At 38.6% G+C, this 27813-nt stretch overlaps 2 protein-coding genes across 4 annotated transcripts in view; both read left to right on the top strand.

The window, feature by feature from the left end:
- Positions 1-13000, top strand: part of morc3a (MORC family CW-type zinc finger 3a) — a 57660-nt gene extending 44660 nt beyond the window's left edge. Inside the window, exons 12-20 of one of the 2 annotated variants that reach the window (XM_051708487.1) lie at positions 4821-4895; positions 6630-6672; positions 6773-6883; positions 6997-7066; positions 7146-7209; positions 7344-7993; positions 8072-8490; positions 11814-12028; positions 12152-13000. In XM_051708487.1, coding sequence (XP_051564447.1) covers positions 4821-4895; positions 6630-6672; positions 6773-6883; positions 6997-7066; positions 7146-7209; positions 7344-7993; positions 8072-8490; positions 11814-12028; positions 12152-12305 — 1801 coding nt within the window. In that variant the 3' untranslated portion in view covers positions 12306-13000. Of the gene's footprint in view, positions 1-4820; positions 4896-6629; positions 6673-6772; positions 6884-6996; positions 7067-7145; positions 7210-7343; positions 8491-11813; positions 12029-12151 lie in introns of both variants that reach the window. The other variant, XM_051708486.1, reaches the window with a different exon arrangement.
- A 1151-nt stretch (positions 13001-14151) lies between these two features.
- Positions 14152-24801, top strand: chaf1b (chromatin assembly factor 1, subunit B). Of its 2 annotated transcripts, none has more exons than XM_051709352.1 (14): positions 14152-14432; positions 14826-14961; positions 15068-15200; positions 16774-16894; positions 17005-17108; positions 17230-17326; positions 17537-17621; positions 18816-18909; positions 19042-19111; positions 19280-19371; positions 19472-19631; positions 20252-20791; positions 22003-22091; positions 23944-24801. In XM_051709352.1, the coding sequence occupies exons 2-14, from the start codon at positions 14836-14838 to the stop codon at positions 24081-24083; spliced, it is 1851 nt and encodes a 616-aa protein (XP_051565312.1). In that variant the 5' UTR covers positions 14152-14432; positions 14826-14835; the 3' UTR covers positions 24084-24801. The 2 variants fall into 2 exon arrangements, with proteins under 2 accessions (XP_051565312.1, XP_051565311.1); XM_051709351.1 differs by having other exon boundaries at positions 14153-14432; positions 14829-14961.
- The last annotated feature ends 3012 nt before the right edge of the window (positions 24802-27813 follow it).

Raw genomic sequence — 27813 nt, 5'->3', positions numbered from 1 at the left:
AGTCATGGGAAAAGTAATGGAAAATGAGAAAATTACCTGAAAATTAGGTAATGTAAAATTAAATTAAACAGCAGCTCTCACATTTTTACATCATTATTATTAGTAGTAGTTTTATTGCAATATACAATAGTTATATTTCTGTAATCATTTTGCACGCGGCATTGCTACATGGTCTCAAGCCTTTATTTTGGCAGAAAACTGAAGGAAGGCTGTGTGTCGTTGTTTCTGTATTTTGTTTGAGTTGATAACAGCGTTGTGCTGTGCTCCTCCTTTCATACATGTTGAAATGCTTTCATCATCTTCTTGGTCATAAAACCCCGGTGCCATGGATTTACTTTAGATTTGTTTAGAAACTTGTAATGTCCAAACATAAACTCAGCAAAAAAGAAATGTCCCTTTTTCAGGACACTGTATTTTAAAGATAATTTTGTAAAAATCCAAATAACTTTACAGATCTTTATTGTAAAGGGTTTAAACAAGGTTTTCCATGCTTGTTCAGTGAACCATAAACAATTAATGAACATGCACTGTGGAACGGTCATTAAGACACTAACAGCTTACAGACGGTAGGCAATTAAGGTCACAGTTATAAAAACTTAGAACACTATAGAGACCTTTCTGCTTACTCTGAAAAACACTAAAAGAAAGATGCCCAGGGTCCCTGCTCATCTGCGTGAACGTGCCTTAGGCATGCTGCATGGAGGCATGAGGACTGCAGATGTGGCCAGGGCAATAAATTGCAATGTCCGTACTGTGAGATGCCTAAGACAGCGCTACAGGGAGACAGGAAGGACAGCTGATCATCCTCGCAGTGGCAGACCACGTTTAACAACACCTGTACGGTACATCCGAATATCACACCTGCGGGACAGGTACAGGATGGCAACAACAACAGCCCGAGTTACACCAGGAACGCACAATCCCTCCATCAGTGTTCAGACTGTCCGCAATAGGCTGAGAGAGGCTGGACTGAGGGCTTGTAGGCCTGTTGTAAGGCAGGTCCTTACCAGACATCACCGGCAACAACATCGCCTATGGGCACAAACCCACCTTCGCTGGACCAGACAGGACTGGCAAAAAGTGCTCTTCACTGACGAGTCGTGGTTTTGTCTCACCAGGGGTGATGGTCAGACTCACGTATATCGTCGAAGGAATGAGCGTTACACCGAGGCCTGTACTCTGGAGCGGGATTGATTTGGAAGTGGAGGGTCACAGCATCATTGGACTGAGCTTGTTACAGGGAAGACATCCTCCTACATCATGTGATACCCTTCCTGCAGGCTTATACTGACATGACAATGCCACCAGCCATACTGCTCGTTCTGTGCGTGATTTCCTGCAAGACAGGAATGTTCTGCCATGACCAGCGAAGAGCCCGGATCTCAATCCCGTTGAGCACGTCTGGGACCTGTTGGACTGGAGGTTGAGGGCTAGGGCCATTCCCCCCAGAAATGTCCGAGAACTTGCAAGTGCCTTGGTGGAAGAGTGGGGTAACATCTCACAACAAGAACTGGCAAATCTGCTGCAGTCCATGAGGAGTACTGCAGTACTTAATGCAGCTGGTGGCTACACCAGATACTGACTGTTACTTTTGATTTTGACCTCCCCTTTGTTCGTTTCTTCGTATAGCACATAATTAAAGCACTAGATGGAATTCGTTTGTATCGAGCACAGAACCACTCTAGACCGCTGAAACACATTTCATAATTGTGTCATTTGCCTCGTGTATGTTTAACACTACAGATTAGAGGTGCGGACATATGATACTCAAACTTCTGCGGCTAAATAGTTCAGAGCATGCTCGAAAGTGAAACAGTGATTGGTCAGTAGCAAACTTCTGAAGAGAGTGTGATAGGTCAGTTGTGTTGAAAATGGACTTCGAAAAAGCTTGTGATTTGGTCTGTCATCCATAGACAGCCTATACTAAACACTTTACCTGGATGAAGTTTCTCTTGCTAGCTCATTAATATCGCAGATGGTTATGCTTAATTAAATGTGAGAGGCAGAAACCGTGATTGCAGTAAAAATACAATTAATTCTTCAGCCCTAATCATCATGCTCGCTTTGTGTGTGTGTAGTATATGGCAGCGAGCTCTGAAGCAAACAGCACATACAGACTATATATTTATTTCATGAAATCACAGCTTTTTGGGGTTTATTAATCACAATGGGCCATGTAGTGAACTACTTATTTGGAGCTGAGAAACTATCATCAAAAACAAACAAACACAGTACCATTGCTCCCATTGCACATACGATGCAGTCTGCATAGGGCACCAACTCCCTAGGGGGCACCATCTTACCCTTGCTCAAGGACACAATGGTGGCGGCTGTGGGGATCGAGCAGGCAACCTTCTGCTTACAAGTTATGTGCTTAAGCCCACTACGCCACCACCACTTTTCTTCATTTAAGTCCAATTTAAGAGTGTGATGCTGAAAAGCCTCTCTATTATTAGAAGAAATTTAAGAGACCTGAAGTGCAGTGAGAGATGTTCCACTTGCACAACCTCAAAACACCTCCTTTGAGGAATTCAGTGTACAAGGAGGTAATATTGAGCACTGTTAGCTGTTACGCTCTCTTGACATGAGCCACAATTACCTCACAGATACACTACAAACAAAGGCGCCTTTACAAACCAATATCCTAAGAATTATTCAGATGCTTCACTTTAGGTACATAGACCCATGTAAGACCACAAAACACTTGTTTGGAAGGCTGCGTCCTCCGGAGGTCGCATTTGTCGGCCGCATACGTCATCGAGGCTGTCTCATTTCATAAAAGCGAGTAGGACACTCCGAATGCAGCCTTAGAATGTGACCTTCTTTCATGGGAATTCGGAGGATGCATGAGGTGTATCCTTCGTGGGCACTCATAACCCACAATTCTTTGCTTCAACGGAAATGTATAAAAAAAAAAAAAATTTAAAAAATGACGCCAATTTGCCCGTAAATATGATGTTCAAACACAAGTAATATTAATTCCCAAGTTGAAGTACCTCAGTAGATGGGTGCAGAGTATATAATATGTATAATTATATTAATATATAATTAAAATAAAGTATTAGATTAAAACTACACATGTAAAATCTATTTATAACTCTCCTAAAATGTACCTCATAAATTCCATTCTAAAGGGACTTTGTTCCCTTCTCACTGAAAGCGCTCGCGCTTGTTAAAGAGTGGCGTGCTGTCATAGCAACCATGTTACGTTCCGTTACCGTTTAAACGAGACTTGTTTAAAGGAGGACACTCGGTATACTGCAGCCTTTAAAGGACGCATCCTACCTAGCATGCAGCCTTCCAAACGAGAGACAGCCATAGTATCACGCTGACCCGAGTATGCATTCCTGGATCGGGGTGGAGTCAGCTATGAGTTTTGGCATAAACAACGAAAAAATAATCTGAGCGGCCCGCGCGTGTTATCAGCCAATCATTAGATTCAGAGGCGGCTTTCTGTCTGTCAATCATTATGCGCTTTCACGTGCACCTAAAATTCAGGCTTTGGAGAATGTCAGAAAAAAGCGTGACACCTAAAATTCAGATTCCTCCCTTGCGGACAACGGCTTACACAACAAAAAAGCGGGAAAGGAACAATATAGAGAGCAAAGAGGACAGACAGCGTCGGGACCATGCCAGAAGCAAGACAAGAGTAAACATCGGTCAGGCTCTTCAATGCTGGAGAGAGCTGAGAGAAACAGCAGGACTGAAAACAGATGCCGATCTTGCGTTGCTTCTGCTTGACAGGTAGTTTTGGAGAGATGGCGTGCAGTTGAAGAGATGGGGGGCGGCGGTCTAATTTAGTGTCAATACGACTAACATTTTTTACACCAGCTTTAATGGCATTTGGGGTAATTTCATGCAAATGCCATGTTAATAAAAAATCCCATACATGTCCTCGCGCAATCGTGTGATTGTCTCCAGCAGGTGTCAGGCTGTCAGGAGTGGCGCGTTCACAGTACACTCTGTACACATGCGTTTGTCAGGAGTTGTGCGTTTTTCTGAGGTGAGGCACTTTTGCCTCACATTATCAATAAGATTAAATGAAAAATGAAAAAAAAAAAAAAAAAAACACATATTTGTAATCTACTGTTAAGCAGAACGCTAGTAATGTTCCCTGGCTGGGCTCAATGAACTTGAATCGATCGTAGTAACGGCAGTTACACAGATTTACATGAATTTCGTCAAAATAGGACTGGTTCGTATGATTGTGAATCCACAAAACCTAACGTCAGGAAAAATGTGTTGTTTCTTTATCATCATCTTTTTATTTAACTTTACAATTGTTTAAAACTGTAATCAGGGATGCAAACTACTCAAGTCACATTTGCTTAAGCTAATTTGCCCAAATTGTTTGATAAACGTCTCTACATCTAACTTATTAAAATCTCTTGAAAGGGTGATTTTATGCTTAAACACTTGTGGAACACCTGCTATGACATTCTGACGTTTTTCACCCCTCATGAGTTTGCATCCCTGTTAAAAAATAAATTAAAAATCGTAACTTTAATATATTACAGAATTATTCAATTTTTCAGAATTATATGGTTAATTTTTTTATTTTTATTTTTATTTTTATTTTTGTTTTACTCTTCCTATTCTCCAAAACAAATAAATCCTAGGTATCCCTCAGCCGTCCTGTGACTGTCTTTGTTAAATTTTTACCCCTCATGAGTCTGCATCCAAGAATAGAAATAATGTTTGACAGAACAAATATGTGTTTCAGTGCCTTTTAGCAATGAATCATATGGAGAGAGACAAAAATGCAGTTATATTATCAAATTGTCTGCCTTCACTTGAATGATTGTTCTGTCTGGTTTCAGGCAATGTGAACAAGAAGAGGAAGCTGAAGATTCTGAAGATGAATCATCAGCCTACCTGAAAACGTACAAACAGCAGTGAGTTGAAGAATTAGTTTTAGCAATCAATTGATTTTGGTATTATAAATGACCCCTTGATTTACAGTTCAGTCAGAAGTTTACATACACCTTAGCTAAATACATTTAAATTCAGTTTTTCACAATTCATGACATTTAATCATAGAAAACATTGTCTGTCTTAGGTCAGTTAGGATCACTACTTTATTTTAAGAATGTGAGATTTCATAATAATAATAGAGAGAATTATTTATTTCAGCTTTTATTTCTTTCATCACATTCCCTGTGGGTCAGAAGTTTACATACACTTTGTTAGTATTTGGTTGCATTGCCTTTAAATTGTTTAACTTTGGTCAAACTTTTTGGGTAGCCTTCCACAAGCTTCTCACAATAAGTTCCTGGAATTTTGGCCCATTCCTCCAGACAGAACTGGTGTAACTGAGTCAGGTTTATAGTCCTCTTTGCTTGCACATGCTTTTTCAGTTCTGCCCACAAATTTTCTATCAGATTGACGTCAGGGCTTTGTGATGGCCACTCCAATACCTTTACTTTGTTGTCCTTAAGCCATTTTGCCACAACTTTGGAGGTATGCTTGGGGTCATTGTCCATTTAGAAGACCCATTTGCTTTAACTTCCTGGCTGATGTCTTGAGATGTTGCTTTAATATACCCACATAATTTTCCTTCCTCTTGATGCCATCTATTTTGTGTAGTGCACCAGTCCCTCCTGCAGCAAAGCACCCCCACAATATGATGCTGCCACCCCCATGCTTCACGGTTGGGATGGTGATCTTCGGCTGGCAAGCCTCACCCTTTTCCTCCAAACATAACAATGGTCATTATGGCCAAACAGTTAAATTTTTGTTTCATTAGACAAGAGGACATTTCTCCAAAAAGTAAGCTCTTTGTCCCCATGTGCACTTGCAAACTGTAGTCTGGCTTTTTTATGGCGGTTTTGGAGCAGTGGCTTCTTCCTTGCTGAGCAGCCTTTCAGGTTATTTCGATATAGGACTCGTTTTACTGTAGATATAGATACTTGTCTACCTATTTCCACCAGCATCTTCACAAGATTCTTGGCTGTTCTGGGATTGATTTGCACTTTTTGCACTAAACTACGTTCATCTCTAGGAGACAGAATGCATCTCCTTCCTGAGTGGTATGATGGCTGCGTGGTCCCATGGTGTTTATACTTGAGTACTGTTGTTTGTACAGATGAACGTTGTACCTTCAGGCATTTGGAAATTGCTCCCAAGGATGAATCAGACTTGTGGAGGTCCACAATTTTTTTTCTGAGGTCTTGGCTGAGTGTGAAGGTAGGCCTTAAAACACATCCACAGGTACACCTTTAATTCTGTACACCGCCTATCAGAAGCTAATTGTCTAAAGGCTTGACATAATTTTCTTGAATTTTCAAAGCTGCTTAAAGGCAGAGTTAACTTAGTGTATGTAAACTTCTGACCCACTGGATTTGTGATACAGTCAATTAAAAGTGAAACAATCTGTCTGTAAACAATTGTTGGAAAAATTACTTGTCATGCACAAAGTAGATGTCCTAAACAACTTGCCAAAACTATAGTTTTCTAATATGATATCTGTGGAGTGGTTAAAAAATGAGTTTTAATGACTTCATCCTAAGTGTATGTAAACTTCTGACTTCAACTGTACTTAAGACGTTACTAGGTCAGTCAGTGATTTATTACAAAAGAAAACTGATAAACTAGTTGTCAACAACTGCTGCTCTTTGTTGTGTTCACAGTGAAAGAAACCTAAAAAAACAGCAGGAACAGAAAAGAATGCTGGTAATTTTATATTTTTGCATCCAGCAGTTATTGTGTTTGTGTTGTGTACCCACTTTTTCCTTCCATTTGCATTTTAATTGGTGATATCTCTCTGGATTAGATGGAAGAAACCATGTTGAGGCAGGAACAGCAAAGAAATGCAGCACTGACTCAACAAAATGAGGTTCTGAGAAAAAAGCAGGAGGTCCTTGTGCGTCAACTCGAGCAAACAGTAAGATGTTTTCATCAGAGCCTAGCTAACCAAAGATGATGGGTTCCTAAAAAACCTGAGAACAGAGTCTTAAAATTTCTCTTATGTCTCACTCTCCCTCTTTGATTTACTAGGCCCCTTCCTCACCTACGGTCCCTATAGCAACCGAGAGCCCTCTCAATTCAAGACTCCTCCCACAATCAGGTGAGGCCCAGTTTTGTAAGGTCATTTGTTTTTGCTATGAAGCCTAAATTATTTGTTGTAATAATTTTTATTTCTGCAGCCTCTAGTCCCTCGGACAGCTTGCCAGTCATTTCAAATGTAGTCTCTCTCTCCACTCCTAAAAGGTACATTATTCTCTTTCTCTGTCCCTTTCTTCCTTTTCCTCCCATGAGATTGTTTTTTTTTTATCAAATTTTTTGTATGTTTTTTGCTTTGTTCTCTCTTTGTATACAACATGATTTGAACCTTACTCTTACAGAGCAAAGAGATGTCTAGGACTGACTCATAACCAAGCTGTGAAGAGAGCAAGATCTATTAATGGCTACTATAGCAACACATCAGACAGCCCGTCAACATCCACAGCTTTATCAAATGCCTTAAACTCACTGATGGGGATCTCTGATAATAATGACCATGTTAATGAAAACAATGTAGAGGACAGCGACGATGATGACGTTGTTATTGTTGAGACCAATAGCACACCTAGACCCCCCACCTTTGACCTGGCTAAGGTAAAGTCAGAAGAAAGGACCATGGATGATGTACCAGGATTATATATGGAGTGCAGTGATCAAGCTTCCATAGAAACACCTGCAACTGAAAGTACCAAAAAAGCTGCAGTGGACCCATCAACTTCAAATGGTCAAGCCAGCATAACAACCCAGACAGAGTGTGGCGTGACCGTAAAAAAGGAGGAAGAGCAGCAGAGGAGGAAAGGAGAAGGGGAGATCAAAGGAAAGGAGACAGAGAATAATGCAACAAGGATGGAACAGAGCGCTACTGAGGTGGAATACATGAAGGATAAAGATACAGGCTTGAACGAGTTGATCAAAGACACTATGGACATTGATAGATGTCATAGTGCAGATGGAGAGAGCAGGCCTAAAATAGGTTTAGAAGACGAGGCAGGTAAGAGCTCACTTTTCTCTGATCTAGACATTCATAATATCCCAATCTTAGCCCAAAAACAGCAGGACAACCTTCTAGATCTCCTGGAGGCCACAGCCCAGAAGCGAGATGCATTCAAGGAGAACACTCAATTCCTAACCCTTCAGCTGGAGCAGAAAGAAAGCAAATTACTGAAACTCACAGTAAAGAAAGAGAACAGCGATCAAAGCACCCAGACTGATTTATTAGAGGAACAGGACTATAAAACACTTTTCCAAGAAACTACGCAGCAGATTGAAGTACTCAGAAAAGAGAATGATGAGCTGAAGCAGAAAGAGGAGAGGTTGCTACAGATGAAATCAGAGAAAGCAGCAAACAACCATGTGTTTTGTGATGGGATAAAATCTCAGGGTGAGGGGCAGAGTCAGAGTGTGGATGATGAAATGGCTTTACAGGTGGATTTTCTTCTGAGAGAGCTGGACCAGCGCAACACAGAATGTGATGAATTAAAAAGAAAGGTGAGTGCCTGATTTTTTTGGCTCCAAACTCTCCAGTTTCTTATAAATAATAAGAAAGGTAAATAATCACTGCTTGAAAGACCATCATAACGGTTCATTTTAAAGGAATAGTTCACCCAAAAATGAAAATTCTCTCGTCATTTATTCACCCTCATGCCATCCCAGGTGTTTATTACTTTCTTTCTTCAGCAGAACACATTTGAAGAAAAATTATGCTGACTGTCTGTGTCCAAAAATCACAGAGAGTCAGCATAAACGTCATCCATACGACAGCCATATGTGCTTTCACGAGAGGGTGAAGTTCATGCGGACTCTCATGTGACTTATTTGTGTTGGCATGTTATCTCACATTTTTCTCTCAGTTGAGACATCCAGGATGGGCACACAAATGCACCATTGTGAGTAAACATACAGATCTAAACCAAAACCAACTCAATTGTAAACAGTGCAGCACTTCTGGGTGTGTCGCACGTGCGTCTGTTCCCGCATGAACATGCCAGCGCGATTGTGTCACACATGCATACTGCTGCTGAGAGTAAGTGATGATTTATAGTTAAAAAGTACTTAAATATTGATTTATTTCGTACCAAAAGTGATCGTTTTGCTTTAGAAGTCATTAATTTAACTAGTGGAGTTGTATGGATGATGTTTATGCTGATTGGCTGTTCTCTTTGTAGCTTCAAAGATCGGATCACCATCCATTTGTATTTTAACGACCTACTGAGCTAAGATATTTTTCTATTTTTCTTCAAATATGTTCTGCTGAAGAACAAAAGTCATACACACCTGGGATGGCATGAGGGTGAGTAAATGATGAGAGAATTTTCATCTTTGGGTGAACTAACCCTTTAATGCATACCTCTGGTCTTTAGAAACATGGGACCTCATTCCACCCGCTGTACTTCATCCATTTTTTGGAGTTATGCCCACATCTCTTTAGTATTCCTCAACCATTCTCTTCTGAATAGTGGGGGGAATATATATATATATATATATATATATATATATATATATATATATATATATATATAATTGTTTTTTTTTTGTTTTTTTTATAACTGCTTAATTACCAAAAGTGTAAAAGGGTCATATGTAATAGTGTCTGTTGTTTTTGTTTGTTTTTGTTTGTTGTTTGTTTGGTTGGTTTTTTGGGGGGGGGGGGGTTATATTCATATTTTATTTTTTCATAAATCATATTTGTATAATTATTTCATATATACATTTATATAAATTATATATTAAATCACAGGATATAAATTTTTCTTTGTTTATTACAAGACAAATGAGTACTATATTAATATAAATGACTACTGTATCACATGGATTTGCTGTGTGACAATGGTGAATTATCAGTATCCCATATGCGTATACATATACATATATTACTCAAAGTGGCGCTGTTGTTTCAGTGATTGACCTGATTTACATTAAAGAAAAAAGCATTGTGGAAGTAAACTATAGCAAGTGTAACACATGAACAGTATGATTTGGCTATTGTCATTTGGGTCTATTTAGACTCAAAAAGTGCCTCAGAAAATACATACAGGTGCATCTCAATAAATTAGAATGTCGTGGAAAAGTTCATTTATTTCAGTAATTCAACTCAAATTGTGAAACTCGTGTATTAAATTCAATGCACACAGACTGAAAAAAATTAGAATATGGTGACATGCCAATCAGCTAATCAACTCAAAACACCTGCAAAGGTTTCCTGAGCCTTCAAAATGGTCTCTCAGTTTGGTTCACTAGGCTACATAATCATGGGGAAGACTGCTGATCTGACAGTTGTCCAGAAGACAATCATTGACACCCTTCACAAGGAGGGTAAGCCACAAACATTCATTGCCAAAGAAGCTGGCTGTTCACAGAGTGCTGTATCCAAGCATGTTAACAGAAAGTTGAGTGGAAGGAAAAAGTGTGGAAGAAAAAGATGCACAACCAACCGAGAGAACCGCAGCCTTATGAGGATTGTCAAGCAAAATCGATTCAAGAATTTGGGTGAACTTCACAAGGAATGGACTGAGGCTGGGCTCAAGGCATCAAGAGCCACCACACACAGACGTGTCAAGGAATTTGGCTACAGTTGTCGTATTCCTCTTGTTAAGCCACTCCTGAACCACAGACAACGTCAGAGGCGTCTTACCTGGGCTAAGGAGAAGAAGAACTGGACTGTTGCCCAGTGGTCCAAAGTCCTCTTTTCAGATGAGAGCAAGTTTTGTATTTCATTTGGAAACCAAGGTCCTAGAGTCTGGAGGAAAGGTGGAGAAGCTCATAGCCCAAGTTGCTTGAAGTCCAGTGTTAAGTTTCCACAGTCTGTGATGATTTGGGGTGCAATGTCATCTGCTGGTGTTGGTCCATTGTGTTTTTTTGAAAACCAAAGTCACTGCACCCGTTTACCAAGAAATTTTGGAGCACTTCATGCTTCCTTCTGCTGACCAGCTTTTTAAAGATGCTGATTTCATTTTCCAGCAGGATTTGGCACCTGCCCACACTGCCAAAAGCACCAAAAGTTGGTTAAATGACCATGGTGTTGGTGTGCTTGACTGGCCAGCAAACTCACCAGACCTGAACCCCATAGAGAATCTATGGGGTATTGTCAAGAGGAAAATGAGAAACAAGAGACCAAAAAATGCAGATGAGCTGAAGGCCACTGTCAAAGAAACCTGGGCTTCCATACCACCTCAGCAGTGCCACAAACTGATCACCTCCATGCCATGCCGAATTGAGGCAGTAATTAAAGCAAAAGGAGCCCCTACCAAGTATTGAGTACATATACAGTAAATGAACATACTTTCCAGAAGGCCAACAATTCACTAAAAATGTTTTTTTTATTGGTCTTATGATGTATTCTAATTTGTTGAGATAGTGAATTGGTGGGTTTTTGTTAAATGTGAGCCAAAATCATCACAATTAAAAGAACCAAAGACTTAAACTACTTCAGTCTGTGTGCATTGAATTTATTTAATACACGAGTTTCACAATTTGAGTTGAATTACTGAAATAAATGAACTTTTCCACGACATTCTAATTTATTGAGATTCACCTGTATGTGTAACTTATGTGTATCTTATGTGTTATGTGTTAAACCAGCATGAAGCATCATAGAAAGTCTTTCTGGTTAAGCTAGTTAAAACAAAGTACAACAAATGCTGGTGCCAAGTTGAGCTGGTCTTTTCAGAAGGGATGGCCATTACTTAACTGTCATGAAATGAGAAAAAAAAAAAAAAGAAGGATTTGATGCTGTCTGTTTTTGACCATGTCTTGCACTGTTTTTCCATTTTTTTCTTTTTTCAATACCTACACACTCACTCATATACACAAAGTTGGATAACTTGGAGGAGGAGAGAGTTCGATGCGAGCATTTGCAGAAAGAAATGGAAGAACTGAGGAACGAAAGAGAAGTGTGGAGGAATGGAAAAGGAGAGAACAGAAGCTGCAGCACAGAGGATGGCTCTGCAAGCTATCAGAATCAGAACAAAGAGAACAGAGAGACCGATGAAAGACCAGTGAGGGGAGAGAACATGGTAACACTGGCAAAGTAAGAGCCTAGTTTAATTGTTTCAAAGACTATCAGTGAAAAAGTGACATTTCTGTACATGCTTATCGGGAATCACACGTTAATGCACATTAGACATGATCATATTACCCTCTCTGTCAACAGGTTAAGAGAGCTGAGAAGCAACGTTGCTCGTCTGTTGGTCACCTTTGTTCCTGCCCTGGACCCTGAACAGGTCAATTACGACTGTGATGTCATAGATGAGATTCTTAACCAGGTTATAGAGGAGATTTCCCCCCATGAGACTACTTCCACTTAAAGATGCTACCACTTCAAGTTACCAAAGAATTCTGACTGTGTTAATGTTTTGACAAGGCAAAATGTTCATATTCTATTTTACTCTGAAAATAGTAAATGTAATATTAAGATATGTTTTATTTAATTTTGTGAGAGAAACAATTGATTGTTCTTAAGTTGTTGAGTAACATTTAATAGAGGCAAGAATTAACTGCTGAGGCAGCTGTCAACACATTGACCCAAGTCATAACAAACTTTTCATATTTTTTTACACTTTGTGCAATGTTTATACATTCATGTTTTATTTTGTTTCTTTGGGTTTGCTGTATTTTATTGGGATTGAAAATTCAAATTCCAAGAAGAGCAGTTTGCCATCACAAATACATGTTCAGATTTCAAGAATAACATTTTACTGTAACAAATAAATGTTAAGCTTCAGGTTCAAATTTCAAGAATAACATTTACCATTATAAATGCATGTTAAGCTTCAATTTCATGTTAACAGAGTCAGTTTTCTTTGACATTGAAGGTACGTTTTTTTTTTATACATAATGGTGTGTAGTTTTGACAAACTAAAGACATACTGTATGGTTCGTAAAAGTATGAAATTCTGTGTATATTGTACATATTGCCTTATTGGAAAAAGCATTAAATATAAAACAAAGTTTGTATTTGTTTATTAAGAAAGGTGTACAGATATTTTTTCTTGTTCATATGAGAAATGGGAAATCTGAAAATTACATTTCGAAACCATACATTTCTTAAATATAAAATAATAAACATAAAAAATAAATTTTATATATATATAATGTATATAATTGTTCACCTTGATTGATGAATAGTTACACATAGGCCTACTTTTAAAGCAAAATTCAATTTTATTGTTGCATTAAAGGGATAGTTCACCCCAAAATGAAAATTCTCTCATCATTTACTCACCCTCATGCCATCCCAGATGTGTATGACTTACTTTCTTCAGCAGAACACAAATTAAGAATTTTAGAATATCTCAGCTCTGTAGGTCCAATGCAAGTGAATGGTGATCAGACCTTTGTAGCTCCCAAAAATAACAAAGGAAACATAAAAGTAATCCATACAACACCCATGGTTAAATCCAATACTTTCGGAAGCAATATGATAGATCTGAGTGAGAATGTCCTTTTTTTTACTCTAAATCTCCACTTTCACTTTCAGATGTGAATCTAAACAGGCACCACATGTGGCTTTCAGATTGTAAATGTTAAAGTGGAGATTTAGAGTAAAAAAAAAGGGACTTATATTTTGATCTGTTTCTCACACACATCTATCATATAGCTTCTAAAGATATGGAACTAACCAGTGGAGTCATACAGATTACTTTTATGTTTCCTTTATGTGATTGTTGGAGCTACAAAGGTATGATTACATTTTTATTCTACAAATCACATGTTTGTGTTCTGCAGAAGAAAGAAAGTCATACACAACTGGGAGGGCATGAGTAAACGATGAAAGAATTTTTATTTTTGGGTGAATTAAAATAAACATTTAAATGTGCTGTAAGATATATAGATTTTTTTTTCTTCATAAAAAGGTATTTAAAAAAAAAATGTCCTACTCCCTGATGGGTATTAATGAAATAAGTGTTGTGAGATCGATCTCACCTGTCTCTGTGACAGCACTAGTCTCTATAAACAGCAAACAAAAGTGTGTCTCTGAAGCTTTCTGACTGTCAGTCATTGTTCGCGTTCTCACAGGATTGTAGTTGCCACGAACGAATTGAGGCTGTGCTAATTTTATGCTATGTTGCTCATAACAGTTGTCAGTTGAGGGCGCTATTTTGCGGCTGTTGTTTTTGACAAGCGTTTCTGCTGTGCTTGCGGAAATCCTAGAACGGCTATTAAGAGAAGGTTAGAATGGACCTTTAAGCATGTGTGGCGTTTTTTATACTGTTTTGGCACCCCTAAACATTTTCCATAGACCTGTGTGTGACAGTTCAACGAGTCTCAGCACAAAGCCGAATTTTTTGTGTGCGATCTGGCAACCCACCAAACCGGAAGTGCTCATTCTCAGAAGGCAGCGCGGGAAAAGCGTCTGTTTGGGTGAAAGCGGGAGTGACACGACGGATCTGTGTTCAACAATTGTGACAACTGTAGCAACTTAAATAGTCAAGGTAACAAGAAATGTTTTTACATTTGCTTTGGGAGAGTCTACTGTTTGTCGATATTGCGTGTTATTGTTACTACATTATAATTTTTCTTGAAGAAATTGTTTTGATGAGTGTGTCTAGTTAATATAGAGTTTGTTGATGGATGTCGTTGTGTTCTTGAGTTATGTCATTTCAGTGTGGTTTACTGCATATAAATGTTAACATTTTATATCGTCGCTTACTAACCGGTGGATTTTTAGTTATGGGACATCCGTGTATTTCTTTTGTGAGGTTAAATTATTCTCTTTCAGTTTGTAAGTTTCTCTTTAACATATCATTCATTCACCCTCACTCTACTTCCATGTAATCTTTATGTATCATCATACATTGTTGCTTTCTGTTTATATTCTTGTCCAGCAGTGTCAGGATGAAGGTGGTAACTTGTGAGATCGCCTGGCATAATAAAGAGCCAGTATACAGTATGGATTTCCAGCAGAATGGTGAGGGAAGGATACAGCGCCTGGCTACGGCTGGGGTGGACACCACAGTACGGGTGAGAGAGCCTGCACCATGATTGAATATTCCACAGGTATCCGAGGTAACACTGATTACACATTGAAGACCATAAAAGTCGTAAAATGAGAGCTGCTCTTTTCCAGATGTGGTGTGTAGATAAAGGTCCTGATGGGAAGGCTGTTGTTGAGTTTCTGTCTAACTTGGCACGACATACAAAAGCAGTTAACGTGGTGCGTTTCTCACCCACTGCTGAAGTCCTGGCTTCTGGAGGGGATGGTAAGTTTAGGCACAGTCAGATTATGGCTTAGAGCAGAGGAATATTCCAGGTTCAATGCAAGTGAAGTTTAATCATCAGCATTTGATACATAATATTGATTACCGCAATTTATTTTGACTTTTTCCTCCAGCAAAAATCTGGGTTACAGTGAGGAACTTACAATGGAAATGGAAGGGGCCAATCTGTAAACGTTAAAATACTCACCGTTTCAAAAGTATAACCACAAAACATGATTTTTAGTGTGATAAAATGGATTATTAACCTTTTCTGTGTAAAGTTATAGCTAATTTTACAACTTCATTGACATGACGATGTAATGACAACAAACCCTAAAATGATGATTTAAACAACTTTACAGCTCAAATAATACATGAGTTTTAACAGAAGAATTAATGTAAGTGTTTTTATTATAATTATAGTCTTAACATTTCTGCCTTTTAAACCCTCCAAAAATGTACCCCATTCACTTCCATTGTAAATGCCGCACTGTAACCTTGATGTTTGCTTTTTTTTTTTTTTTTTTTTTTTTTCCCAAAGAAAAGGAGGGACGAATTAAAGTTATTTTTTGGTGGTAATCAACATTATGCCACAAGGCAGTCGATTGATCTTAACTTGTATTTTACCCGGAGTATTCCTTTAAATGCATGGGTGTTTCGCAAAACACTAATACATACATGGGTCTTGAGAGACCCTGCATGTATGTCTATCACAAGCAGATCTACAAAATGCCCAGATAGTTTCACAATTTGAAAACATTTTTAAGACAATTATAAAGTAACAGAATATTTTCTTATATATTTTGATGTTTTATTTTTCATATATCAAAGAGATGATGCAACAAATATAATACACGATTCATTACTTCCCCACTGAAATTTCATGGGACGTAACTGGCTGTCAAACATATTGAGCTACACATAACACATAAGCAACACTGTATTTTCTCAGGCACTTTTTGAGTCTAAATAGACTCAAAACATAATATCAGTAGTACACCTAAAGGACAATAGCCAAATCATACTGTTCATGTGTTACATTTGCTATAGTTTACTTCCACAGTACTACTTTGTCAAATAGCAGTGTCAAATGTTAAATCAATCACTGACACATCAGCCTTGAGTAATAAATAGCATGAATAATACGTATGTGTACATGCATATAGAATACTGATAATTCACCATTGTCACAGAAAATCATTGTGATACAGTAGTCATTTGTATTAATACAGTACTAAAATTATCTTAAATATATATTATGTGATGTAAACTTACATAAGTATAATATAATCATAAAGTGCAAAAAAAAAAAAAGACTATTACACATCTAGGGTCATTAATGACCCTGTACACTTTTGGTAAGTTAGCAGTCATAAAAAATATATATATATATATATTGCCATTTTAGTTTTTTGTAACACTATTCAGAAGAGAAATGTTGAGGAATGCTAAAGAGATGACTCCCAAAAAATTGGATGAGGTACAACGGGTGGAATGAAGTCCCGGGTCACTAAAGACCCGAGGTATTCAATAAAGGGTTAAAGATGATTTGAAATTACATTTCTGTGTTCTCAAGATGCCGCTATCTTGCTTTGGAAACTGAATGACAATAAAGAGCCTGAACAAGCCCCAACCTTCCAGGAAGATGAAGATGCTCAACTCAATAAAGAGAGTTGGAGTGTAGTGAAGACTCTGAGGTCAGCTTTTTGTCTCCCTTTAACTTTCTTTTTTTGAAATGTTTTTAATTAAGTAATTTACTTTATTTGAAAGGTATGTGAAAGTTCATATTGTCATACGTGTGTGTTAGGGGACACATTGAGGATGTGTATGATATCTCATGGACCAGCGATGGAAATTTCATGGTTTCTGGCTCTGTGGACAACACTGCCATCATGTGGGATGTCAACAAGGGTATGAAACCTGAAACGGGACCAAATAAGAACTTGCATTTATATTTTTGCTTTTGTAAAAAATGTCTTAAGTATGGCAATGAAAAGCTTTGTTGCTGAATTTAGTGCTCTTGTGTTTCCAGGACAAAAGATGTGCATATTTAATGATCATAAGAGTTATGTGCAGGGAGTGGCATGGGACCCACTTGGACAGTATATTAGCACGCTAAGCTGTGACAGGTGAGAGATGACTAAATGGCTACATTTCAAGCCACACCCTTTGATTTAACACTGGAAATACTGGTATGAATAATTTATTCAGATTATCATAGACTAAACCCTTGTGATGAGCAATTTGGGCTAAATTAAAATTGTATTTTCCTTATTTGCAACCCCTGTAGAATTTTACATGGTTTTGCAAAATTATGGCTTATAAAATCTGTTTCTTAGGGTGATGCGTGTGTACAGTGCTCACAACAGGAAAAAAGCTTACTGTGTGAGTAAGATGACATCAACCACTGGTGGAGATGGAGAGGTCAGTGTCACATGGATCTTCAGCAAGCCTTTAATAAATGAATTTGTAAAAAAAAAATTTGAGTATTTGTGTACATCTCATTTGCTATCATATGTGTATATTGGCCACATTGCTCTCCAGATATTAGTATACAGTAGTATTGAAAAGCCAATAGTAATTCGGGCGATCACTACTTAAGAGTAGGGTTTAACTGATACCACAGTTTGAATTTTGATTCTATCTTTATTCTGATCCCTAAAATTGTTGTTATACTGTTCCTCTAATGCAGGGGTTCTCAACAGGGGCAGTACCGCCCCCAGTGGGCATTCAAGGATGCCAGGGGGCGCTGAGAGCAAATTAGTAGGGGGGGGGTATTAGGTTACAAATGGGGTGCGTTTATCAGTCATGTTAATCAAATCTATCGTCAAGTTCCTGTTTGCATGAAAATGTTAATCTAGACTCCATTATACAGGTTGGTATGCATTTGTACCGTGGTTCATCTGATTCTGAAGTCCAGCGATGGTTTAGCAGCATCAGATACAAATAGACAGGCAAAGTTACAACCTCTGCTAATGCACCTGTATGGCTCTGTAGGTGGATACAGCTCAGTGGACAGAGTAGCACGAGTGCAAAAAGCAGGTGCGTTTTTACTCTCAGACCGGTCTCGAGGTCTTAAATGTGCACCCCTTGATCATTGCAGTGCTGTGAGGAGCACGGCACAAGATACGGAAACCATTTGAATTCGGCACAGAATTCTACATGACCACCCTTGAATTTACTATAGTAACACTAACTGTACTTTAGGCAGAAATAGATTCATAATACATATTATCATATCACTACTTCAGCTCTGTTAAATTGGGCTGGGGTAAGGGAATGAAGTAGGGGGCGTTCATCAAAAAAAGGTTGAGAACCGCTGCTCTAATGGTTGGTGGTTCATTCAACTTGATTGGAATGCAAACACATTGTACGGGTTCAGACTGGTTTACTACTCATAATGCTTGCACTCTTTGTTTTGTTCATCAGTTGTCATAAAGCATATTATAAAATACTTGGTATCGCAAGTAACCATGTCTGGTGTTTTGGTTTATATTTTTCATGGGTTAACACATGAAGTAGAAACCTTGAGAATATGAAGCTTCATTCAATTGTGTTTAGCGTTGGTAATGAATTAACTGCAGCATCTGACCACATCTGACTTACATTTTTGTGCAGATGAAGAACTATAGAATGTTTCATGATGACAGCATGAGATCGTTCTTCAGACGTCTCACCTTCACGCCAGATGGGTCATTTCTCCTTGCACCAGGTACTCGCTTTGACGTGTATATAGTACATTTGTGAAACTTGTTATTGTTAGATCAATATGTTTGTTTTTTATTTTTGGTCAAGTGTAGATCCTCTTGTAGTTCATAAGGGATTTATGTTATTTATATTTTAGCTGGGTGTGTTGAGGCTGGAGAGAATATCACAAACACCACATATGTATTTTCCAGGAGAAGCTTCAAGAGGTTTGTGTTTTGTTGGATTGTTTTTATTTCACGCTACGGCTTGATTTTTAGACATGCGTTTCATTGTGCTACATTTTCACCAGGTATAACTTCATATGTTCAGTAATATATCAAAGGGAATATACTTGTGGATTTTTAAGTGTTTTTTCCATTGTGATTGTGTGTCAGGCCCATTGCTCATCTTCCCTGTCCTTCTAAAGCAACCCTGGCTGTGCGTTGCTGCCCAGTCTTCTATGAACTCCGGACCAAGAAAGCTGAAGGTATATTTAATATCCTTCCAACCATTGCTCTACTGAAAATGTAGTATTGTTCAAATGAAATGAAACGAAACGCAATGCTCTCCTTCTCAATGTCCAACAGACGGTTCACTAAAGCCGGTGTCAAATACGTTCAATTTGCTTTATCGGCTGGTGTTTGCTGTTGCGTCAGAAGACTCTGTCTTCTTTTATGACACACAACAGACACTGCCATTTGGATATGTGTCCAACATCCACTACCACACACTGAGTGATCTCAGCTGGTAAGACACACACACAAATTATGGGTTGTACAGACTAGTCGACTTGTTCTGCCAATATTCAATGCTTGTGCAATGCTTTGTTGACTGTTCGTGGAACACATGATTTCAGTTGTGCTTGTTCTGTGTGACGAGCACTAATTTCATCTGTTCACCTACATTGTCCCAGTCTAGTTGCATGTAATTTGTTTTGTATGGTATTCTGTAACAGACAAATATATTTTGGGTTCACTGAGCAAGTTATACAAACAGCGCATTCCAGTGTTCTGAAATGGTATGATTACTTTTGTAGTGTTCATATACAAGAGACTGATCTTTCCAGAGACTGACAGAAAAAATATGCACGTTAGACTCACTATTTGTGACAACACTAGCATCAGTAGAGATAAGCATGGTTTCAGCAGTCATACCTGCATCATCTTAGCTGCATGGTAAATTCTTTCCAATAGCTGTCAAATCGCCTTTGGACTTGACTGATATAGCAAAAACTGCTGATGCCGCATACTGACTCACCGACTAATCTGGACAACTCGTAAAAATAAGTAGTCGTGCAAGCCGCAACACAAATAACTTTATTCTGTAAGCAAGTCTATAAGCACAAACCTTCTTGTCTTGTTACGCAGGTCTCGTGATGGCTCCTTTTTGGCAGTGTCGTCCACAGACGGCTACTGTTCCTTCGTGTCATTTGAGGAAGGGGAGCTCGGCACTCCGTTAAAGGAGCGACCTCCTCTGGAGATGGTGACCCCAGCCTCCACCAATGAGAAGAAGGGCAAGAGACCTTCAGCCAATGGCAAGACGTCTTCCCCATTGCCCCGCCAGGCAAACACACCTGCTGCACAGGAAAAGGCGAAAGAGGCATCTGCTGGCCCTGCATCTTCAAAGACCCCCAGCGTATCTGGTCCAGAAGAAAAACGCACACCACAAGGATTAAAAACCAAACCTCAGCCCAGACGGATCACACTCAACACCTTGGAGGGCTGGGGCAAGCCCAGCACCCCCAAATCACCAGCAGCTTCCCCCAGTACAGCCCCTGACACCCCCAAATCTGCTCCCTCCACACCTGCCTCCAGCAAACTGCCCGTCACACCCAATACAGCCCCCAGTACTCCTCTTGGGCCCTTCAACTCAAAAAGTACCACCACTCCAAAGGGACCTACTCCTAGGTAGGTGGGCACACTTCTTATGATCTGATGTATAGAGCAACAAGTCATTTGAAAGCAAAATGCTGCACCGTGTGATACAAATACAGCAAAGCAGAACATATCTGATATTTAACCACTTCTGCTAAGCATTCACTGTGAGCGGGGCTACCCAGCGCTATACCACAAAAACTGAAACCAAGCAACCAACAGAATGTAAATTTGATTGTAATTCTGGCTGGTTAAGACAAAACTCAGGTTAACATGGAAACGACTGCTTGTGGCTTTTCGCTTTGTGCCAGGTTATGACACAGAGTAAGGAAAACATGGTTTTACTGTACTAGTCTGTAAAATAAGATAAAATATAGTGCTGTGGAACAGAATCAAACACATTTAAACACAGCCTTTAAAGGTGAAGTGTGCAATTTCTGCACTGCTAGAGGTGCCAAAGAGAATGGAAAACAGTTAATCATTTAGCCAATAAGTTTTCAAGACTCCCTCCTAAGACTTCCTTGGTTGTCATTGGTTGAATCAATGTTTTGTCTGGCTCGCACAGATTGCAAGTCTGAAATTCTGAGTTTATTAGAGACTTTAAAATTCCTTGCATGATGTTTAAGAGTTTGGAGGGCACTTGTACACAGATTCTTTGAGCATGTGTGTTGTTTGTGTTCAGTTTTTATCATTGGCTTGTATTTTGTATGACACTTTTAGTTAACTTGCAGTACACAAATTGTACACGCAGCCCCCTAATACAACCTTAGATTTAGTACCTTGAAAGTTCAAAGACAGAACCAAATTAATCAGTCAAACACTCAATCTTAGCCTATGATCTTCCTTCAAAAATTACTGGGAAAGTAGTGTTCCAACAGGGTAGTAATCCGAGTCTTTATTTTGAATGCGTTCTTGCACTGGTTGGGGTGTCATAGCAACCCATAAATGCATCCCTGTAGACTATGGATTATAGAGATACAGCCTAATTCATGACTTGTGCCAGAAAAATTTACTTTGTACAAATTAACCATCAATATTTTATTAACTGTAAAGAGTATAAGCCTTAAATCTGATATTATCAAAATAAATTGGAGTCTGTGTAGAGAAAATTGTTGACAGAGAATGAAGACTTGCTGGTAACGAACTTTTGGATTTTATCCCCAGATAGCAGCAGTACAATGTTCTTGTGTCTGCCAGTTATCAGAGATGTCTTTACAAATATACTATTAATACTTTTCTTTCAGACGAATTTCACTGACTGCAGTTGTATCCAGATCCCCCTCTACCTCTCAGGACTTTGTTACTCCATCTTCCACTGAGAAAGCCAAACATGGTTAGTAGAACTATTTGTTGCTTGCTTCTAAGTCATCAACAATACATTTCAAGATGATCACTATCGGGGGGCCTAGGTAGCTCAGCAAGTAAAGATGTTGACTACCACACCTGGAGTCACAAGTTCAAATCAGGGTGTGCTGAGTGACTCCAGCCAGGTCTCCTAAGCAACCAAATTGGCCCGGTTGCTAGGGAGGGTAGAGTCACATGGGGTAACCTCCTCGTGGTCGGCTATAATGTGATTCGCTCTCAGTGGGGCGCGTGGTGAGTTGTTCATGGATGCCGCTGAGAATAGTGTGAAGCCTCCACGTGCACTGTGTCTCTGCGGTAACGCGCTCAACAAGCCACGTGATCAGATTGACGGGAGGCAACTGAGATTCGTCCTCCGCCACCCAGATTGAGGTGAGTCACTATGCCACCACAAGGACCTGGAGCGCATTGGGAATTGGGCATTCCAAATTGGGGAGAAAAATGGGTGAAAATCAACAAAAAAAATCTACTGTCACTATCGGATGTTAAATCCTCTGCTGTGAGTAATATTGCCATATTTGTGAGGTGATGTGGAGAGATAGAAGTCATTTGCTGATTCTGTCTGACTGCTTAAATAGTTGCAGCTAGAAAAGTTAAAATGCCTGATGTCGTAAACTAGATGTGTACATGAAATATTATCTTGCAGCTCTGTGCCTTTGAATGCGCAGTGAGGATCGCCCTGAAGCACTCCAGTTACATTGAAGTGTGTCATTCTGCATTCATACGCATAAGCGGTTTCATGCCGCTCTGTATTAGAGCCTTTCTTATTTCTTACTTTTCTTTCTTTGATAGTTTTGTGCAATAAGATTTTATAGTTTAGTTATTTTATTTGTTGAATATCCGTTAGTTATCATGTTGAAGTGCTGCGCTTAGCTCTCGTATATCCCTCTGAAACGCGTCTGATTGGGGTCATGTGAACGTAAAGGAACCTACTTATACATTATCCTTAACACCGACTAGTCATTCAAACAACCGACAGACTAGTCAATTATAAAAATTGGTAGTTTTTCACATCTTTAGACTAGAGACATGCAGTATTTCACTAAGTTTTGTTACATCAAATAGCTTACATCTTTATTGCTTGTCATGCTGTTAGGAAAAATATAGAATATTCTCAAACAGTATACCAAATGCTCACTTTAATTATTCAATAGTAGCCTATATTAATTTTTAAAATTATTTAATTTTAAACTTTAAAATAATATAAAAACTTTAATATTTCAATGAAAAATACAAGCTTTTAAAATGAATAAGCCTGTATGGTCTTGTTATGGACCTATTTACTTAGACATTGATTATTTCAATGCTTTTTTGTATTATGTCATATTCAGATTTTTTTTTTCCAAGAGTCCTCTTGAGCTCTCGTGCAGCAGCGCTGTTTCCTCTTGCTGTGTAGATGTCTTTGATTTATTCATAACTGTACAGTGATCCCTGTGCTGTCTAAAATTCTTCATGATTCCATGGTGGTCTCATGCAGCGTATTTGTATTTTAATTTTTCATATTTTTTTAAACAATTTGTTGTGCTGTTTACATTTAATTTTGATCAGCCTTCAGCAGAGAAGTAAATCGCGCTGACTCTCTCGCAAGAAGCAAATCTCTCTCTCTAGCTTTCTTTTTCTCCTTGTTTTACACAATTGGCTGTTTGCTGCAGATGTCGCTCATTCATGTGCATGCACTCGTGAACTAATTTTAACCTCAGGATCAAACTGAGTTGACCGGTTTATATCGAGCATCGTGGTACCATTTATTTTGTGGAGTTTATTCAACTAGCTTTGTGGTACAGGCTACATTTCATTCATAAATATCTTGTTTGTCATCCCAGAAAGACCATCTCCCCCCAGTGACCCAGTGTGCAAACCTCCTGAATCCAAGAGATCCAAGACTGAAGTTCCCAATGACTCTACCCAGAGCAATGAGCACAAAGTGAATACAGAGCCCAGTGTCAAACCACAGCTAACTTAGAGACTGAACATGGTTCATTCTGCCTCCTTATTAGCACTCACATCCACAGATGAAGTACACCAATTGAACCAGTAACTTAAAACACCTGATCCCAAGCTGCACAGGTGAATACAATGACATATGGAGTCAGGCATGTACTTGCATTCTGTTTCTGAAAGTTATGTTTACTTCTAGATTTTCAGTGTTTATCTGGAATAAAAGAGTGTATGTCCTTTTAAGAATGGGGAAAAGGTTCTTGAACTAGTTTTTCTTTTCTTTGAAGTACAAACTGTTTAGATAAATGGATTTGATTGCTTTGTTAAGAGTTGCTTAAACATTTTGTGAGATTCTTAAGAAAAAGTTCTAAATTACTTGCCTGGGTCTGGATTCTTCTCTGACATATATTTGTCAAGTTATAACGAGTGAAGTTTATTACATTTATAATTTTTTTTAACTGCGTTTTCTTGTAGATCATGATAAACTTCACAGCATATTGTGATAGAGAAATTGCAAAGGCTGTTTTGATAATTAACAGTATTGTCAGGATTTTAATGTGCTTTATCACTTTAACAGAAATACATGAAACATAATTTAGATCTGTATGAGTTTTGCACATTTCTGGTTGCTGCTGCCCCCAACATTTAGATCAGTGGTCTGCAAATACAGTGGTGTGAAAAAGGGTTTGCCCCCTTCCTGATTTCTTATTTTTTTGCATGTTTGTCACACTTAAATGTTTCAGATCATCAAACAAGTTTAAATATTAGTCAAAGATAATACAAGTAAACACAAAATGCAGTTTTTAAATGAAGGTTGTTATTATTAAGGGAAAACAAAATCCAAACCTACATGGCCCTGTGTGAAAAAGTGTTTGCCCCACCTGTTAAAACATAACTTAACTGTGGTTTATCACACCTGAGTTCAATTTCTCTAGCCACACCCAGGCCTGATTACTGCCACACCTGTTCTCAATCAAGAAATCACTTGTGAATTGGACCAAAAGATCTTCAAAAGCTAGACATCATGCCGAGATCCAAAGAAATTCAGGAACAAATGAGAAAGAAAGTAATTGAGATCTATCAGTCTGGAAAAGGTTATAAAGCCATTTCTAAAGCTTTGGGACTCCAGAGAACCACAGTGAGAGCCATTATCCACAAATGGCAAAAACATGGAACAGTGGTGAACCTTCCCAGGAGTGGCCGACCGACCAAAATTACCCCAAGAGCGCAGCGACGACTCATCCAAGAGGTCACAAAAGACCCCACAACAACATCTAAAGAACTGCAGGCCTCACTTGCCTCAGTTAAGGTCAGTGTTCATGACTCCACCATAAGAAAGAGACTGGGCAAAAATGGCCTGCATGGCAGAGTTCCAAGACAAAAACCACTGCTGAGCAAAAAGAACATTAAGGCTCGTCTCATTTTTGCTAGAAAACATCTTGATGATCCCCAAGACTTTTGGGAAAATACTCTGTGTGGACTGACGAGACAAAAGTTGAACTTTTTGGAAGGTGTGTGTCCCATTACATCTGGCGTAAAAGTAACACCGCATTTCAGAAAAAGAACATCATACCAACAGTAAAATATGGTGGTGGTAGTGTGATGGTCTGGGGCTGTTTTGCTGCTTCAGGACCTGGAAGACTTGCTGTGATAAATGGAACCATGAATTCTGCTGTCTACCAAAAAATCCTGAAGGAGAATGTCCGGCCATCTGTTCGTGACCTCAAGCTGAAGCGAACTTGGGTTCTGCAGCAGGACAATGATCCAAAACACACCAGCAAGTCCACCTCTGAATGGCTGAAGAAAAACAAAATTAAGACTTTGGAGTGGCCTAGTCAAAGTCCTGACCTGAATCCTATTGAGATGCTGTGGCATGACCTTAAAAAGGCAGTTCATGCTCAAACCCTCCAATGTGGCTGAATTGCAACAATTCTGCAAAGATGAGTGGGCCAAAATTCCTCCACAGCTCATTGCAAGTTATCGCAAATGCTTGATTGCAGTTGTTGCTGCTAAGGGTGGCCCAACCAGTTATTAGGTTTAGGGGGCAATCACTTTTTCACACAGGGCCATGTAGGTTTGGATTTTGTTTTCCCTTAATAACAACCTTCATTTAAAAACTGCATTTTGTGTTTACTTGTGTTATCTTTGACTAATATTTAAACTTGTTTGATGATCTGAAACATTTAAGTGTGACAAACATGCAAAAAAATAAGAAACCAGGAAGGGGGCAAACACTTTTTCACACCACTGTATGTATTTTTCAGTGCTTGATTATTACGCCGATTCCCCTTCAATCATAAATATTTGGTTACAGACAGCCTTCCAAAGTTCTAAATGCCAGTAGTTTAAGACGAACCTGAGGCCACATCCATAATAATGCTTTTAATTTTAAAACCTCTGTTTTCAGTTTTCTTATGCCATCGTTTTCTAAAGTATGCAGTTTTGGATAGTGTTTTCGGTGGAGGAAAATGGTGTTCTAGTGTGAATGAAAGTGTAACATTGCTAAATGAATGCGTTTTCTACCGAAAGCTTAGTGTGGACTTGGCCTTTAAGCGCTGCATTATTTAAAATCTGTTAGTTATTATAATGAATTACATTATAATTGATAAAAAAAATGTCATCTCACTTTACTCTTTCAAAACATGTTTTGTGCCAACCTTGCTAGATTCAAAGGCTGGGTGGAAGATCAATGAAGAATTATCTAATAATGGCTGTATATCACTGCATCACATCAACATATTTTAGTTAGTATACTTGTCCTTTGTTCTAACAATATTTTTTATAATTTTTCTGCAAAAAAATAAAATGATTTTATTTTTTTTTTTACTTCATAAAGGAGTTGACGAGGCTCATTTTAGTATAATCAAAATGAAATGGCTACTTTATATTTAACGCATTTAAATGGTAATGAATAAGGACATGCAAATTGTCCATGCAAAACAAAGTAATGAAGCTCTTCTGGATTATAACAAAATTGAGTTTGTTGAATAATGTGAAAGGTGTTAATTATATCAGTAGTAAGTCGTGAGGCACATAGCACACAAATGGCCCTATTTTATTTTATCTACATTAGATTGAAGAAGTCATGTTGTTTTGAAGCCATTTATCCACTCACAACTAATGGAAACAGTAAATGTAGTACATAGTAAAAGCAATAATTTGCCTAACCCCACCCATTTTTACAGTGCTCTAAACAGTGGTTAGGTTAATGCCTCTTCTGGCTCCTTTCTGCTTCTGTGCCTGAAAAAGATGATAGGGTACATTACTGGGAGCCTCAATGTGAGCAACATGGATAAATATTAGTTAGTGTTTTGAGCATAGTATCATTAAAGGCTGAGAGATGTCTACAACAGGTGAGTTAGTTTGAATGTGAACTACACCTTAACAGGCACATTAGAAGAGCAGCTGAGTCCATCATAAAATACTGTTTTATCCTGAACAAAATGTTTCATACATGTACATCAAAGCTAACTGAGTCATGTCGTGATTAGTTGAGTCATTCTGCACCCTGTTATACGTAAAGAGGAGTGGAGTGTACATTTAATACATGTATGGTAAAAGGAAATGTACAGGCGTGAATGTTAGCTTTGCACTCTGTATCAGTGGCTCAGTTATACAATGGATGCTTTTGGTACATTTAACCTTTCACAGAGCAAGGTAAACAAAATGATAACCATTTTGACTTGTCATCTTTATCTTATGGAACTAAATATGATGTCTTCCATGGCCATCTCGGATATCTACTTAATTTTCTT

The sequence above is a fragment of the Myxocyprinus asiaticus genome, chromosome 10, assembly GCF_019703515.2.
Source record: "Myxocyprinus asiaticus isolate MX2 ecotype Aquarium Trade chromosome 10, UBuf_Myxa_2, whole genome shotgun sequence".
NCBI classification, from domain to species: domain Eukaryota; kingdom Metazoa; phylum Chordata; class Actinopteri; order Cypriniformes; family Catostomidae; genus Myxocyprinus; species Myxocyprinus asiaticus.
The sequence above is the reverse complement of the archived record's forward strand: the minus strand, read 5'-3'. Positions and strand labels throughout refer to the sequence as shown.